Source organism: Solanum verrucosum, unplaced genomic scaffold (genome assembly GCF_900185275.1).
Source record: "Solanum verrucosum unplaced genomic scaffold, falcon-dt-bn FXZP01000103.1, whole genome shotgun sequence".
In the NCBI taxonomy this organism is placed as follows: domain Eukaryota; kingdom Viridiplantae; phylum Streptophyta; class Magnoliopsida; order Solanales; family Solanaceae; genus Solanum; species Solanum verrucosum.
The window spans coordinates 3,236,845-3,255,029 of record NW_026020048.1 but is presented as its reverse complement, the minus strand read 5'-3'; the positions used below and the strand labels follow the sequence as shown (position 1 = coordinate 3,255,029).

Genomic DNA, 18,185 nt, shown 5'->3' with positions numbered 1-18,185 from the left:
AAGCAAATTTATTGCTTTAATCTCCTTTTAGAGTGTGAATACCACGCTCTATACTGAGTCAACAATAAAAATGCCACATAAGGTCGATCAATGGTCAGAGGGTTTTAAAAGTTTCATTTTAATTGAGTTTAAGTGTTCAGTTGACCAAAGATTAAGTATAAGGGTCTAGAATACAAACGCATACAAGTATAAGGATTCATCAGACCATTTCGCCTTTAAAAATCTGTCATGTCATTGAAAATTTGAAAACCCCTTCTCAGATATTCAGCGAATGCGATTTATGAGTAAAATTTTATATCTTCTTATTTATTGTTGAAATTACTATATTACCCCTTTTGTTTAATTTTATTTGTCCACTATTTTTAAAATATATTTATTTATTTCATTTACTACTTTTATAATATCAACAAAGGATAAATATTTTATCTTTTAAAAAAATCATGTCGTTGAAAACTTGAAAAAACTCTTCTCAGATACCTAAATTGAAAGAGTTGAGAATGAAAGGCATAAAACACATTCAGCGAATACGATTTATGACTAAAATTTTGTGTCTTCTTATTTATTGTTGAAATTACTATATTACCCCTTCCGTTTAATTTTATTTGTCCACTATTTTTAAAATATATTTATTTATTTCATTTATTACTTTTATAATATATGAATATTTTATCTTTTAAAAAAATGTCATGTCGTTGAAACCTTGAAAAAACCCTTCTCAGATTCCTAAATAGAAAGAGGTGAGAATGAAAGGCATAAAACGCATTCAACGAACGCGATTTATGAGCAAAATTTGTGTCTTCTTATTTATTGTTGAAATTACTATACTACCTTTCTGTTTAATTTTATTTGTCCACTATTTTTAAAATATATTTATTTATTTCATTTATTACTTTTATAATATCAAGTAAAGATAAATATTTTATCTTTTAAAAGAAGTCATGTCGTTGAAAACTTAAAAAAACCCTTCTCAGATACCTAAATAGAAAGAGCTGAGAATGAAAGGCATTCATGTGTGTCGTCTTTTAATTGAATATGAGTATTGGTATGCCCATGTTTATTTTATTGCTATAATTCAACCTTGCTTGATTATGCGAAAATCGTAAAGTTGAAGGTGAGACTTAATTGTATTTTCATTGAAAATGATATGGTGAAGGTTGTTAATGTTGCATTAATTTTTATAGCATTTATTTCGATCTTTGAGCGAGAAAGTCTAAAACATAAAAATTTCCATTCACTTTGAAAATGAGAAAACAAATAAGGTCTTCTATGATGAGCTTCAACTTGAGCAAAGGAAGACAAAAGTAGTTGTTCAAGGTCTGTTTGGAGAAGCTATTGTTTCAAAAGTTAATCACACATCTAGAGTACAATCACTTCCTCTTCATTATTTGCTCCAATATTTCTTAATATTTAATTGAGATGGTAATAAAACTTGCTTTTGAAGTAGTCTTGATTATGTAGCATAAAATAAATTGTTAATCCTTAAAGAATAGCGTCAAAGTGTTCTTTACAAGTAGATTTTCTACAGTCCATTCAATATCTATGTTATAATAATCGATTGCCTTCCTATTAGGTATATTGATAAGCTTTGAATATGGATGCTAAATTGTAAATGTTTGACCAACTTAATATTGAACCAATTGTTGAAACTTGAAAGAAAATGATTGTGGATCTCGCTTGTATTTTATTCGATGTGGATTATTTTATCATGCAAGCTAAGAAATGTGATCCGTTACTAAATGATGGACATTTTGTTTTTTGAAATTACGATTATTTAACAATATTTTTTGCTATGTTGGATCCCGAATATATTTCATAGGTAGATCAAACCCACAAGTAAAATTATAAAACGTTGGGCCCGTGCTTAGCACGGGCAAGAACCATCTAGTTTCTCATAAGCCTTAAAATAAACATCTAAGAGATTGATCAAATTTTTTTCACATCACATATTTTGATTAAGGGTTTATATATATATATATATATACTGGAGGTTATAATTAGGGATGACAATAGGGCGGCGTCGAGCGGATTGAGCTTAACCCACAAAATTTTTAAAATCTCTGGCTCCACCCTACATAGCAACTTTTTTTCATTTTCAACTCGCCTCACCCACTCCGCATAGATCCGTCCCGCATAATTGTTTTAATTATTTTCTTTTTCTAGTTAAGTTTGATACTAAAAATTAAATTTATAAAAACAAATTCATTTTTTCATTAAGTTGTATTAATTTAATAGATAATTACTTAAAAAAATATTTTTCAGAGGTCAATTGGGAAACACGTAAGAAATTGTGTTTTTTTTATCGAACCATTTTCATTTACTATCTTGAATATTTTAGTAGCTTTAAATAAATCACTTAATAAATAATGTTCTATCACTCTTATAATATGTAAAAAAGTTAAAATTAGTTCGAACCCGCATAAAATTACATAAACCCGCAATCCACCCAGCCCGCAATAGTTTTAGAAAAACCACTTCGATCCGCCCCACATTCCTTCCATCTCGCACAACCTTAAACCCACCCTTAGCCTTAAACCCACCTCGCCCCCATTGCCATGCCATACTAGTTATAAGTATTTTTTTTTTCGGAGATCCAAATATGTTAAAAGTTGTTAAATTAATCACTTAGGCCTCACTTTCAAGTAATGCAAGAAAAGATGTATAATTTGGGTTGTAAATAATTTTTGAAATTCTTATACATAAAATCCACTTACAAATCCAAAGTTTATACTATCATTTTAATAGAAAAACAGCCTAATTATACAACTATTCCTACCATATAACTAATTCTCGAAATAATTACGTATTATTTCACTAACTAATAATTTCATACGTATTAGATTTCAAGTCAGATACACTTGACTACATGTATTTTTACTACCAGATACATTTTATATAGGGAGAGAGGCAAGCGAGAGAGTCATTGTATTATAAATACATGCGAAAACACTAATTACATATATATGGGATACTAGACACATTATGAAACTTAGATGAATAGGGAGAGAGGAGAGCGAGAGAGTTACTAGATACATACAAATCTACTTGGATGTATTGTATTTAGAGTAAATTGCACTTAATTCATTTATCTGGACGTGTCAAATATATGTATATGGGGACCAAAATTTGACACAAATAATAATTTCGAAAACTCAAAAGAGACATATAACTAGACTCTAAACAAATAAAATTTGTGTTGTTTGCCCGTTTTAATATATTCTACAGACTACAAAGGAATGAAAGCTATGGCCTATGCATAAAAAATCCAGACACAATGTGTGGTGTAAAAGGTTATAATTTATGCAATGACAGCTTTTATTGATCAGACATGAAGTTGAAGATGATGACCCACCATTCTAAAGTTGATTCCAATTATTTTCACGTGCTTTATGTTTTGTGATTTTTGTAACCTCTCTATTTTTCACCTTAAATATCATACAATTTAATAATTAAATACAAAAATACAACATGAAATTAATGATATTAATAAATATCAAATTTTGTTTAGAATATATTGTAATTCTTATCAAATTTGGAGAGTAGTTTTCTAAAATTAATTGACTTAACTATGATTATGATATTTATTAATATAATATAATCTTGACCTTTAAATTTTAAATATAACACATGTCTCTAATTTAGATGTGCATTTGACAAAATGAAGGGGAGCTGAATCCATGATGAAGCTGTCTTTGACACTGGTTGACATGTCAATTTCAAAGAAAATGGGTCTCACATTCAAATTTTATGCTATGCATTATGCATAATATGGTGGGTAGTTATATTGTCTTAACTAATATCGAAAAGATTAAAAAATTGTCTCCATTTTTAAAAATAGCAATTAATCATTTCGAATAACTTAATTTTAATAAGAATGGCAATTAAATGAGTAACTAAGTATTTTGAATTATTTCCTTCGTTTTCTTTTACTTGTCACTTATTCTTAAAACACATTTTCATTTTTACTTGTCACTTTTGATATATTAATAAAAAACAATTTTTTTTTATGTTTTATACTCAGTGTAAAATACTTATTTTTCAAAATCTACTACTAAACATTATTTAATAAGAATAATTTGATAAAAAAAATAAAAATATATAGTAATAATTATTTTCATAATGTGATATTCAAACAGTAGGAAGCAAATTTTTTTTAAAAATAAGAGTTTTGCATCATATTATTGGGTTTGGAGTTCCAAATTCTAACAAAAATTTAAGTCACGACAATTGTGCTGCCACGTCAGAAGCAGTAGGTGTTAAATACTCACTCGTAACTTAAAAATAAATGTTTATTAGTTTGTTTTATCCAATGAAATATTGACATGTCAAGCCTTCGTGGGATTTTTCGTCTTTCAACTCACCTCTCTCTTATAACACCCTCTAATATTCGACCACGTGTTCTCTCTCTGTAGTACCGACCGCGTAAGATCACAGCACAATTCATTCAGTATAAATTAGCACCATCTTCTTGTTTCTAGGTTGTTCAAATCGATTCTTCACTTTACCAGTACTGATCACTATCTCTCAATCTGGTAACACTTTCCCCTCTCTCTCTCTCTCTCCATTTTTTTCTTCAATTTAGGGTTTTACTATGTTCTTCAATTCTTGATCGCAAATGTGAATCTCTACCGGAACTATTTAAAGGTTAAAGTAATTGTAAGAATTTCTAGTAAATGCTTCGTTCTTCGGAGATTTGTAGGGATCTTGTGATAAAAAATAGTGACTTCTGTATGATTTGTGTTTTTTTGTTTTGAGCTTCATTTCTTTCTTAGAATCTACAATTTTTAATTGAAGTAGAACATGGCGGAAGCTAGTGCACCAGCTGTACCAAGTACTGAGTTGTTGGAGTGGCCAAAGAAAGATAAGCGCAGAATGCTGCATGCTGTGTATCGTGTCGGTGACCTTGAGCGTACCATCAAGTAGGTGGTTAGATGTGATGAGATTGTTTACAAGTGTTGATCTTGTTTTCTTGGTTAGATAGTAATAGTATCTTCTTATTGTTGTTAGGTTTTACACAGAATGTTTTGGGATGAAAGTGTTGAGGCAGAGAGATATTCCAGAGGAGAAGTATTCCAATGCTTTTCTTGGTTTTGGCCCAGAAGAGTCTCACTTTGTGGTGGAGTTGACATATAGTAAGTTTAAAGCTGTTTTTTTATGTCTGTTACAGCTTAAATTTGGATTCTTAATTCTAGATAGCCCCCTTATCAATTTCATGAAAGAAAAAGATTTTGGTCATCTCTCTATGGAGTTCATGCCGTGTGATAAGCCTCTAAAGAAGTGCGACCGTTGAGATTTAGCCACTCATCTTAGAACTCCCTTGCCTTAAAATTACAGGGATTTGTTGTTCTTGCTTTGTTCTCTGGGTTTTCTTTGGGGGGTGGGGGGAGAGTTGGAGAATAAAGCATGCATAACATTGTTAGGATACTCGGTATATGGTCCGGTAGAGAGCTTCTTGGACGAGGGGATGCCAGGTAGTGACTTGATTTTACTGAACCAAAGGTACATTATTTGGTTAAGAGCATAAATTTTAATAAATAATTTACCTATTATCCAACACCAATAATTGAATTATATACTGTACCTTGAAGCGTAAATTTCAAATCTTACATAGATACCATTGTACAGATTATGGAGTTGATAAGTATGACATTGGAACCGGCTTTGGGCATTTTGCTATTGCCACACCAGATGTAAGTAAATTTTGGTAAGCAAAATTATGTGCACCATTTATTTCTTCTAATTGTGCTTTGTTCCTCCTTTTCTTAAGGTTTACAAACTGGTTGAGGAGATAAAGGCTAAGGGTGGAACTGTCACAAGGGAGCCTGGTCCTGTCAAGGGTGGATCTACTGTTATTGCTTTTGTCAAAGATCCTGATGGCTACCTATTTGAAATCCTCCAGAGAGAGTCTACTCCTGAACCATTTTGCCAAGTGATGCTTCGTGTGGGGGATCTTGAACGCTCTATCAAATTCTACGAAAAGGTGACTTCTCTTATTTATATTTGCTCTTTTTCAGATATCCTTTTGTGTTATATCCTTGATTTGCCAAATGCAAACTTCATACAGAAATTTCCAGCATGAAATGAAAAGAAGATGCTTGTCATTTTTATGGACACATGCATTTGTCTCAAATCTAGTTTATGCAATACACCACATGCAATGCAGCAGCAACAACTAAGCTAAGTCCCAAACAAGTTGTAGCTATCACCCATATGAATTTTTCTCTTCCATTGTGCCCTATTTTTAGCCAAGTCTGTATTGTTATGAAACATTTGCAGGTCTTTTGAGACAACATTTTAGGTCTTTTGTGTTATATCCTTGATTTGCCAAATGCAAACTTCAGACAGAAATTTCCAGCATGAAATGAAAAGAAGATGCTTGTCATTTTTATGGACACATGCATTTGTCTCAAATCTAGTTTATGCAATACACCACATGCAATGCAGCAACAACAACTAAGCTAAGTCCCAAACAAGTTGTAGCTATCACCCATATGAATTTTTCTCTTCCATTGTGCCCTATTTTTAGCCAAGTCTGTATTGTTACGAAACATTTGCAGGTCTTTTGAGACAACTTTTTCCCATGTAATTTTATGTCTAACCTATCTCCTTCTAACACTTCACTTTCCATAGTTTCACGCCTACGTACTGGTGCATCTATAGGTTGACTCAGAACATGTCCAAACCATCTCAAGAAACCTTCTAGCAATTTATCCTCAATGTGTACTACTTGCAGCTTCTGGCAAATGCAGTCATTTCTAATCTGGTTTGAACGCACATCCAGCTTAGCATCCACATCTCCGCAACACTCATCTTGTGGATATATTGGACTTTAACAACCCGCGTTCTCTACCATATAACATAGCTGGTCTTATAGCAATTCTATAGAACTTACCTTTTACTCTGGTAGGTATCCTTCTATCACATAACACCCCGGTAGCAATTCTATAGAACTTACCTTTTACTCTGGTAGGTATCCTTCTATCACATAACACCCCGGTAGCACTTTTCATTTCAATCATCTGGTTAACCCTTTTGAGTAAGAATCATCTGTTAACCCTATGAGTAACATCTTCATCTGAAACAATGAGCAATAATTTCTTATATTTCAAACCTAAATAGTGATAGCATTGGGTTAAACATGTTCATGGGGCTAAACCCTTACTTTTCTTAAGCCTTAATCAATGTGGCCCTTCAAATTTGTCCAAGGTATACCCACTGTGATAGGAATTCCGAAAGAAGATAATTGCAATGCATTCATAGTTGTTGCTCTTTGTAATGGTGTTGTACGCATATGATGGCTTTAGACATGAATACACGTCAGCTTGGGCCATATTGTAATTATCTGTGTTGTATTTTTTTAATCTACAGGCACAGTGTGCAATTTGTGGTTTGACAGAGTTTGTCTTTGAATGCAGGCACTTGGGATGCAAGTGGTGAAGAAAGTTGATAGACCAGAGCATAAGGTATGCTTGATTGTTTTTTGAAACTATAAGCTAAGTTTGATTTTTCTTTTGCTAGCCTTGGAGCCCAGATTACATATACAATTACTGATGCTTATCTTTTATGCTTGTGCAGTATACCATTGCTATGATGGGATATGCTCCAGAGAATGAGACGACTGTTCTTGAGTTGACATACAACTATGGTGTGACTGAATACACAAAGGGAAATGCTTACGCACAGGTTGATTTACTAGCATGCATATTTTCTCCTCATTTCAATTCTTTTATCCCCTTTTTGAGTAGTGTGAAAGAGTGGGTATACTGCTTGGGGAATTCCTTCCAACCAAGTCTCGGATCCTTTTCCGTGTTCTCACTAAAGGAATGATCATTCAATTCTCTTGGCTCTCTCTTTCCTCTTCTTCTTATTTTTTTTTTTGGTTGTGTGTGAGAGAATCCATGTTTTCTGGCCAAATATAAGAATATAAAAGCATTTTATTCTCTTTCTTGATTGAAATTCACTTGGAACTGTCATTGGTATCACCATGATCAATGTTTAACCATGTAACTTCATTTCAAACATCTTTTAGGCTGAACTTTCATGTGATTTTGTTCCAGATTGCAATAGGCACTGATGATGTCTACAAAAGCGCTGAGGTTGTCAATCTTGTTACCCAAGAGCTCGGAGGAAAGATAACTAGACAGCCAGGATCAATTCCTGGACTCAACACCAAGATAACTTCTTTTCTGGATCCAGATGGCTGGAAAACAGTAAGTGTCTGGCTATCACTTTGTTTTTCTGCCCTTCTGCAAGACATGTACTTAATGGGATCTGAGCCCACTTTCTGTGTCCTTACCTTTTGTTGTGTTTATGCGTAGGTGCTGGTTGACAATAAGGATTTTCTGAAGGAGCTAGAATCGAAGTAACTGGTCAAGAAGAGATGTTTGGTCTTATTTTACTTCACTATGAATAAATAGTCTGCTGTGGTGTGTTTATCTTCACATGCCAGACTAATGCGTATGTGTAGCACCGTAATCAACTACTCTTTTCTAGACATTTTCGAGTTTGAATATGACATCTCTGAGTTGTTGAGTATGTCTTGCTGGTTTCTGTTCACCTTGAGTTTCTATGTATATATGAAATTATCCCATCAGCAAGTGCGGACATTATATCTTACAATCACTCCTGCTCACACGAAGCAGGTAACTTCATGCGATATGCATTAAGATTAGATGTGTGCATCTAAATACACATTTGAATATTTAATAATTAAAGACGGTTGTTTTTTCAATAGAATGTATAAAAATTCAATAATAGCTAGTGGTGATGGTGACTGAAGGTTAGCAATACAAAGTGGTGACTAATGATGATGATTGTAGCTGAGAATGCACGGTAAGTGATGAAAGTGGTAGTTGTGGCTAATAGTAAGGGTCGTGATTGACAAAAGTGGTAATTCTGGCTAAAGATAATGGTTTGGAGTAAACCGTCATCTTTGTAAAAAATATATATTCTTTAATAGACACCTAAATGATATTAAAGACTTGTTATAGATTTTAATATTTAGACTCATTAAGTGATTGCAAAATAAAAAAAAAATCAATGTATTTGATAGTTAAGACCCGAATGATATCAATTCGAACCTACAAAACAAACAAACTTAATGACTGAGATCCAAATAAATAAGATTAAAACCTTCGTTAAATGCGGGGCCTAAATAGATAACATCAAGCTTTCAATCCTACTAGTATTCGTGTTCGCGCATTGCGCGGATTAAATAACAATTTTAAAATAAAATGTGATATAACTTATGCACGATTTAAAATATATTCCTGTTTTATTTAAATAAAGAATTTTTTTTAAAAAAAAAATTAAAATTTTAAAATAGATCATTCAAATATTTAATTATTGATCTTTATCTTTATATAAATTTTAATTTTAAAAAAAATGTTTATATCATGTTAATTTTAAGCAATTCTTTAACAAAAAATCACTTTTAAATTTTTAGTTTTGAATTTAATATACTACCTATTATATATATTGTTAAACTGCTTTCACTTTCATGTTAATTACAATTACAATAAATATTTAAATTTATGTTTTGTTTTTTAAATTGTAATTAATCATTAAATAAAATTACATATTACATATTTAATTTAGAATGTAAAAAAATCAAAAAAATATGTTGCAATGCAACTGTTTATAAATTGATTAAATTAATGGATTTTTCAAAAATAATTTTTATATATTGGTTGTGATTTATATCCCTAGAAATAGTTTAAAATTTCAACTGATAATAAAAGGTATTTCATTACTAATAGGATTGTAAGTTGTAACAATTAGAGAAAAATTAACTAATTTAATCACGACAAAAATTGACCTTATAATTGCTATTAAAAAGGAGTAAGAAAAACGTGATTTACTATTTTGTAGTAACCATATTTAGTGGAGTTTGCAAAAAAAAATTTAATGTAATTTTGATACATTTATTAATTTTTAATTAATCAATTTTTAGAATTTGTGTATAAGTGGGAATGTAATGGGAAGTTTAAAACTCGCTATTTAAATTCTAATTATGATTAAAAATTTAATTTTTGAAAAAAAAAAACATGTTAATACTTGAAATTTTAAATCTATAAACAGATCAGTCAATTTTTAAAAAAATTTAAATTTTTATATTTAAATAAATTTCAAATTTTAATTTTTATATTTTTAAAATGGTTGTATAAAGTTAATTTTAATTGATTATTTGAGAGATTAATTTTAAAATTTTAAATAATAATAACGAAATATATTTCAACTCATACTCTTCATAAACCCAACAAATACCACTTTGTAAAAAATGAAAAATATATATTTGGTTAAAGATGACTATGGATAAAATAAAATGTTATTAACACAGTTTTTTCATTGTTTATAGGATTGTGCAACAGTGGATGGGTAATGGAAAGTTATAAAGTTTTTCTTTTTCAATTTAAAGAGACTTGTAAAATTCATAATAATTAAAGTAAATAATTATGCATAATAAATCTCTTTGAAACTGATTTTATTTTTACGTAAATTTTAAAATTAAATTAGATTACTGTAATTTTGAAGTGGTAAAATATCTATAAACAAATAAATAATAATGTACACAATATTTTTTATCTCCTAATTGTGGAGCAAAACTACACCTCCATTGATGTAAATTCCAAAAGAAAAAAGGACACCTTCCCTGAGAATGGTGATGTTCTCAAGACGAACTCATTGTCTATCAGTAGAATGTCAACCAATAATGCTTCCTAAGATGCATATTGAGGATTTCACTTTGATAAATATTGTTCTTCTTCTTCTTGACTTTCACTTTTTTCTTTGTAAATATATTTAATTTTTCTTTGGCTAGCCATAAAATAATCTATCAATTCACCCAAAAAGAAGATGAAGATAAGAAGAATGAAAATAATTCAACAAATAATTGTCCACATTTGAAGAAGAATAGATTCATTAATTGTTTAATTGAATTTAGTTATGTATATATAAATATATATAGAGAGAGAATATAAATAATGGATGGATCAGTTTTAGGTAACCACTTTAAATTCATATTCAAATTCAAAAAGTAACTATTTTAAATTAATATTACGTGTGTTGTTTATATAATTTGAAAAAAAAATCATTTAAAATCATTTTTTTTTAAAATATTGAAGTATATCTTCATTTAACCGTTTCTTGTTAATTAGTAGATAATTTTGCTATTTATTATTTAAAATGGCTTACGGATAATGTTTTTAAATTTATTTATTATTTTTCTTCATTTAACAGTGTTTTGTTAATTCATGGACGGTTTTGGTATTGTTTTTTTTAAATTTAAAATGGCGGATGGACAATGTTTTTTTAATTTTATTTAGTCTTTTCTACTTTTTATAAAAATATAAAGCAATACTATTTAAATAATAAAAGATAAAATAAATCAATACTATTATTCATTTAACCGTTTCTTGTTAATTAGTGGATAATTTTTGCTATTTATTTATTTAAAATGGCTTATGGATAATGTTTTTAAATTTATTTATTTTTATTATTTTCCTTCATTTAACAGTATTTTATTATTTCATGGACGGTTTTGGTATTGTTTTTTTTTTATTTAAAATGGCGGATGGGCAGTGTTCATTTAATTAAATATTGATTAATTAACATTATTTAATAATAATTTATTATTGTTTATTTAAAATTTTGTGTAACTACCGTAGAGTTAATTGGGTCTAATATATGTGTCTAATCGTAATTATTGACATGTGTCTATATTTATATAATTAATTATTGATTATTTAAAATTTAAAATTAGTTAAATTTAAAAATTGTGGTGTAGAGAGAGAAGATTTCATTTATATATATATATATATAAAGTGAGAGAGAAGATTTCAATTTTTCGTAAAAATTATTTTTGTGATGCAGACACATAGGCGCTATCACATTTTCTATAATATAGATTATTATTATTATTATTATTGTTATTATTATTATTATTATTATTATTTAACAATTTATAAAGAATGATAATTAGCTGTGAAAAGTTAGTTTAAATATTTTATATAAAAAATGATAATTACCCACAAAATAGAGTCCGTACGTATTAAAAATGTATATAACTTAAATATCTAGTTGAGGAAATTTGCAAGATGGACAAATAAAATTTAACACATTTATAATAAAATCTCGTTGCACAACCCACATATCTTAAATTTCATTTGAAATCAATAAAAACAATTATTAATATTGATTTTTTATAAATAAAAAACTGTGAATATTAAATTATAACTGATTATTAATTAATCTAATTATGTATACTATTTGGATGAATGGCAAAAGTTTCCATTATTTACAGTTTTCCGTTCTTTCCCTTTTAATAATTAATAATTAATAATACGGAAAAGGGCCCAAAATACCATTGAACTATTGGAAATGGTACAAAATTACCCTCCGTCTACCTATTAGCCTCAAAATACCCTTAACATCTACCTTTAGGTCCTATATTAACCTTCTTTTTAACGGACCCCAATTTAAACCTAATTAATAAATTAATTAATGACGTGGCATTCATCAATTGGTCATCCTATAATTAATCTAAACTAATTTAAAAATCCACCCATTCCCAAATCAAATCGACCCGCCCCAAATTTATTTAACCCATCTGTCCTTTCCCGTTTGAGTCCTCACGAAAATTATAGCATCTTCAACTTTCTGCATTATATCAATGTAGCTACGTGATTTTTGCAGCTTCGAAACATTATCTAGATCATCAATATCATCGTAATTAAAAGCCAAAAATAAAAATCATCGTAATAACGATTTTCCGTGAACATCATGTGTATTATAGGATAATTCATCTAATTCCTCCAAATCTGCGAAGAATGAATCAATCAGAGTTGCCATTATGCGATTCATATTACTTTTGCTGCAAATTAAATAATATTGATTAACAATCTGCTCCGATAATCACTCAAAATCTGCAAGCAATTTAACCACTAAATGCTATAGATTAAAAATGGCTAATAATCTGAGATTTTGGTACGCATTGTGCCCTCCACTCTTCCTCCATAATATGGAAATTCACTAAAAGAAAATGACTAACACCAAGTTAATCTACAATAAAAATTCAGTATAAACCTTGACATAAAATATACCAAACAATTCAGAAAAGTTGAGCAGTTTTTGCCGGTTTCTTCCTCCAGATTTGGGTTATGGAATTGAAATGGCCAAATGAAAGTGAAGTGTTTGATGATATGTTCGCCGGATGCTTCTACCAGAGTTGTAAAATTCTCATTTTTCTGTCACACACAAGTGGCCGGTGCAAGACGAGCCATGATCGTGAAGTGTGGGGACTTTTTAATTGAAATTTGATTTGGGAATGGGTGGATTTTTTAATTAGTTTAGATTAATTATAGGATGACCAATATATGAATACCACGTCATTAATTAATTTATTAATTAAGTTTAAATTGGGGTCCGTTAAAAAGAAGGTTAATATAGGATCTAAAGGTAGATGTTAAGGGTATTTTGAGGTCAATAGGTAGACGAAGGGTAATTTTGTACCATTTCCAATAGTTCAGGGGTATTATAGGCCCTTTTCCGTTAATAATATTATGCTTTTCCTTTTTACTTTTTACTGTAAAAAATAAAAGTATACTTATTATAATAACTAATTATGATTTTAAAAATAATAACTTTTACGCATTATTAAAAATATTTGTATGAAAATGAAACAGTATTATTATTTTATTTATATATAGGAGAGTGAGAAACAAAGAAAATGAGTACCTATACATTTACAAAATTTGAATTTTTTTTTCTATATTAATAAAATATTAGAAATGTGTTAAGAAAATGTGTACCTTATACATTATCAAATTTTCTTCTTTATTGTAATTTGAATATGATTGATATTTCTTTATTCTAAGAAGTCCAACTATATGTTATTAAATTTTATTGCAACTCATCAATTATAAACAAATATCAAAAATTCAAAACAACACATGAATTAAAATCAAACTCTCTAAATTTAAACAAAGTACAATTCAAGTTATGAAATATGAATCAGTTTATTTTTCTTTCTTACTTATGAATTTGTTATCAGCATTTATTTTCTCCCCTTTTTTCTGTTTATCTTCTTTTCTTTCCTTCTTTCTTTAATTCTTTTTTATTTGTTTGTTAAATTTAAAAGAACAATTTTTCTAACAAATGTTAGTAAGGATTTATATAAATAAATAAATTGCATGACGATGTAGATCATTTTTCAATTTATAATTCAAATTTTCAATTCATATTAAAAATCAAATGAATAAAATTAGAATGAAGAAAATGAATTCAAGTTTGGATACAATAAGAAAAAAATATTAATCTGTAATATATCATCACTCATCTGCATATAATAAATAAATTTTTCCATCTTCAACTACATATATTCAACACCAAAATTGCTTGATCCCATCTTCATTAAACGATCCTCTTTCTTTGATTTTTTTTTAAAAAAATCAATTGATCATCTTCAAGATCTAGAGCTTTTCAAATAAAGTACAATTATTGTTAATGTAGCAACATAAAACAAAAGAAAAATAGAGGAACTATGCACTTACATTTCCATGGATGAATGATAAGGATTATTATTGCTTTGACTCTCCTTTATTGAGATGCATTTTTTTTTTCACCAGAAAAATTAAAGAAAACACTGACTGAATTATATTGTTAAGTTTAATGAATGATACGGTTGAATTTTTTGGGAATAGGAAGTCAAGCAAGTGGGTGAGGAGTTTTAGAGACAGTTATTTGTAGTTGAAATTTTATTTTTTATTTTTAAAATATTTTTTTAAAAAAATGAATAGATAATTAGATAGATTTAGAGATTGTGTAGAAGTGGGAGAGTGACTGTGTATTGAACAGTTTTTAAACCGCAGATTTAAATTTAAATATGAATTAGTAAAAATAATTTTATAAGAAAATACATCAAAATTTCTAATTGGTTACTTATGTTTTTTATATGTTGAATTTTTTTTAAAAGAGTAGATGTTTATATAATAAAAAATAATTAAAGTTTTAAACTATTCCAGGAATGAAATGGTAACATAAAAGTTCTTATAATTTTATGTTTGTATAATAATATATTTATTTACAATTTTGTACATTGCATAAATATTGCTTTTAAAGTTAATAAACGGTAACTTTAAACTATTTTATATAACTGCTTTTTTTAAAAAAAAAATCTGTTTTATATTTTTATTTTCTCTTTTAAAATTGAATATATTATTTAAATCAACAAAAGATAATAAAGTTATCTAAATTGAATTTATTATTTAAATGAACTAAAGATAATAAAATTCAAGAAAATTGTAGTGCTGACACGTGTCATTTTTTCTTCTACTATTATAATAATAATAATAATAATAATATATATATATATATATATATATATATATATATATATATATAAAATTATTTTCATAAAACTCAAAATTAAAGAATCTAACTTGTATGTTAAAATATAACGTTTGTTTTTTTTTTATTTAAAAAACAACATAAAACTCAAAATTAAAGAATCTAACTTGTATGTTAAAACTAGATAATGTTGCCCGTGCATAACACGGGCCCAATAATATAAATGGTATGTTTTGGGGCTAACAACCGAATTTTTGAAGCGATTGTTTGCGTGGATAAAGGAATAAGTTTTTTTTATCACAAACCTGTACTTTCTTTGACGCTATTTAAGGCATAATAAGACTACCCACATACAACATTTTTGAAATATTTTATGTTATCAATTACCATGGTTTATAGTATTTTTACGATAGATTCATTTCAAGAATCAGTGGAATTTTTTGTATTTTTTTCAAAACATATTTTATGTTGTCAATTATCATGATTTATAGTATTTTTACGCAATTTTTAAATATAAAAAAAAACAAAAAAAAATAAGACAAATAAATTAAAATGGACCCAATATATGTTATTTTTGTTGTCTCAATTTATGTGACACAAATGAAATTTGGAGAGTCATCCAAATTTTCATATGTTTTTTTAAAAAAAATTAAGTTATTAATTATTGTGATTTATAATATTTTTTATGTAACTTTGAAATTACGTACATTACTGGTCACATTGTCTTAATTTATGTGATATGAATAAAATTACAAAATTAACCCTTTTAAAATATCTATATTTTAAGTTGTTGATTATTATTATTTATAATACTTTTTTGGTAATTTTAAAATGATATGTGTTATTTTTTCTGTTCCAATATATGTGAGTTTGATACAATTCTGAGAGTCAACCTATTTTATTATATAGCTTTTAAATATTTTAAATTGATAATTATTGTAATTTTTAATGCTTTTTAAGTCATTTGTAAATGATATATGTTGCTTCCTTGATTAGGACTTTTCCATTTGTGACATATATATATATTATTTTTAAAAGGGAGTTTATGCCCAAGTTCTACTATATAATAAATATAATATATAATATTCAAGAAAGTCCAATCTTGAATAATACTTGGGCATAGTAGAAATTTTAAAAGTCCCACAAGTATAATATATATTATTGAAGATTGTGAAAAGTTTCAATCTTGAATATTATATATTATAATTGGGCCTAAACTCCCTTTTATAATATAGTAGAATATAACGTAAAACAAAAATTCTAAGATTCAATTCTAAAACAGTAACTGTTTTCCCTTTAATAAAAAAATTAAATTAATTCTATTTAATTAGTTTATAATTTAAAAATTAAAATTAGAGATTAATTGTGCGCTGACACGTAGGCGCTATCACCTCTCCTATTATATATACTAGTAAAGAAAGCCCGGGCGCTGCCCGGGCCCAACATTAATAAAGTTATATTGTTACTCTCTTCGTCCCATATTAGATGAAAATCTTACTAAAAATATTTTTTCATATTATTTGAGCACTTATTAAATTAGGATAGAATTAATTAATTCTTTTCCATTTTAACCCTACAATTAATATGACCATTCATATATTGTATGTGTATTTTTTTATAACTTATTTCAATGTGCATTGATATAAACAAAGGCAAAATGGTGAAGTCTTCCAATGTATTAATGATTTCTTAATCACCGTGTAAAGTTGGAAGTGCCCATCTAATATGGGACAGAGGGAGTATAGTTTATGTATTGTTATAAAATTAGTAAAGATTGTTATAATATATTTTGCTCATAAGTGAGCTAATATAGAAACTTATTTGTCATTTGTCTTTTTAATTTCAATTTTAAATAGCAAATAAATGTAGCGATAAGATTGACGGTAGAAATGAAGCATATCTTTCTAAATTTAAGTAAAAATAAACAGAGTAGAAGTAACATTAGGGTTATCGTTAGGACGATTCATTTGGTTATTTTTAAAAAAAAATATATCATTCAATTTTTCGGCTATTTTATAATGTATAACCAAAATTAAAATTTTAAAATCATCTCAATCCTAATTTATGTGACAGAAGCACTACAAAAATTAGAGCCTGTTTGGATGGGCTTTTAAGCTGGTCAAACTGGCTTAAAAGCCAGTTTTTGACTTATTAGAGTGTTTGACAATTATCAAAGTGACTTATTTTAAGTCAAAAATGACTTATTTTAAGCCAAAAGCTAAAAGCTAGGGGAGGGGAGCTTCTTCTTTTTTTTAACTTAAAAACCTTTTTATGTTGACCAAGTATATTACCTTTTTGCCCTTAATTCTTTTATACAATTTCCAAATTGCCCATATTGAATTATTATTATTATTATTATTATTATTATTATTATTATTATTTTATTATTATTATTATTTTTTATTTTATTTTATTACTATTATTATTATTTTATTATTATCATTATTATTATTATTATTTTATTATTATTATTATCATTATTATTTTATTATTATTATTTTATTATATTATTATTATAATATTATATTATTATTATTATTATTATTATTCCTCTTGTAAATAGTTTATGGTGGTAAAGAAATATGTGATATTTTATTATTATTATTTTTTTTTATTTTATTTTATTACTATTATTATTATTTTATTATTATCATTATTATTATTATTATTTTATTATTATTATTATCATTATTATTTTATTATTATTATTTTATTATATTATTATTATAATATTATATTATTATTATTATTATTATTATTCCTCTTGTAAATAGTTTATGGTGGTAAAGAAATATGTGATATTTTATTATTATTATTATTATCATTATTATTATTATATTATT

General features: G+C 27.4%; 1 protein-coding gene across 1 annotated transcript; it reads left to right on the top strand.

Annotated features, from left to right (window-relative positions):
* Positions 1-4,749: 4,749 nt before the first annotated feature.
* Positions 4,750-8,553, top strand: LOC125822185 (lactoylglutathione lyase GLX1). The gene is made up of 8 exons (XM_049501568.1): positions 4,750-4,916; positions 5,005-5,129; positions 5,623-5,687; positions 5,765-5,977; positions 7,413-7,460; positions 7,573-7,680; positions 8,055-8,207; positions 8,316-8,553. Exons 1-8 carry the CDS (start codon positions 4,798-4,800, stop codon positions 8,361-8,363), a joined length of 879 nt encoding a protein of 292 aa, XP_049357525.1. The 5' UTR covers positions 4,750-4,797; the 3' UTR covers positions 8,364-8,553.
* Positions 8,554-18,185: the final 9,632 nt, after the last annotated feature.

Coding starts and splice junctions, on each gene's coding strand:
- LOC125822185 (XM_049501568.1), top strand. CDS start 4,798: ATGGCGGAAGCTAGTGCACCAGCTGTACCAAGTACTGAGTTGTTGGAG. Junction 7,461..7,572: donor TTGATAGACCAGAGCATAAG/GTATGCTTGATT, acceptor ATGCTTGTGCAG/TATACCATTGCTATGATGGG. Junction 8,208..8,315: donor ATCCAGATGGCTGGAAAACA/GTAAGTGTCTGG, acceptor GTTTATGCGTAG/GTGCTGGTTGACAATAAGGA.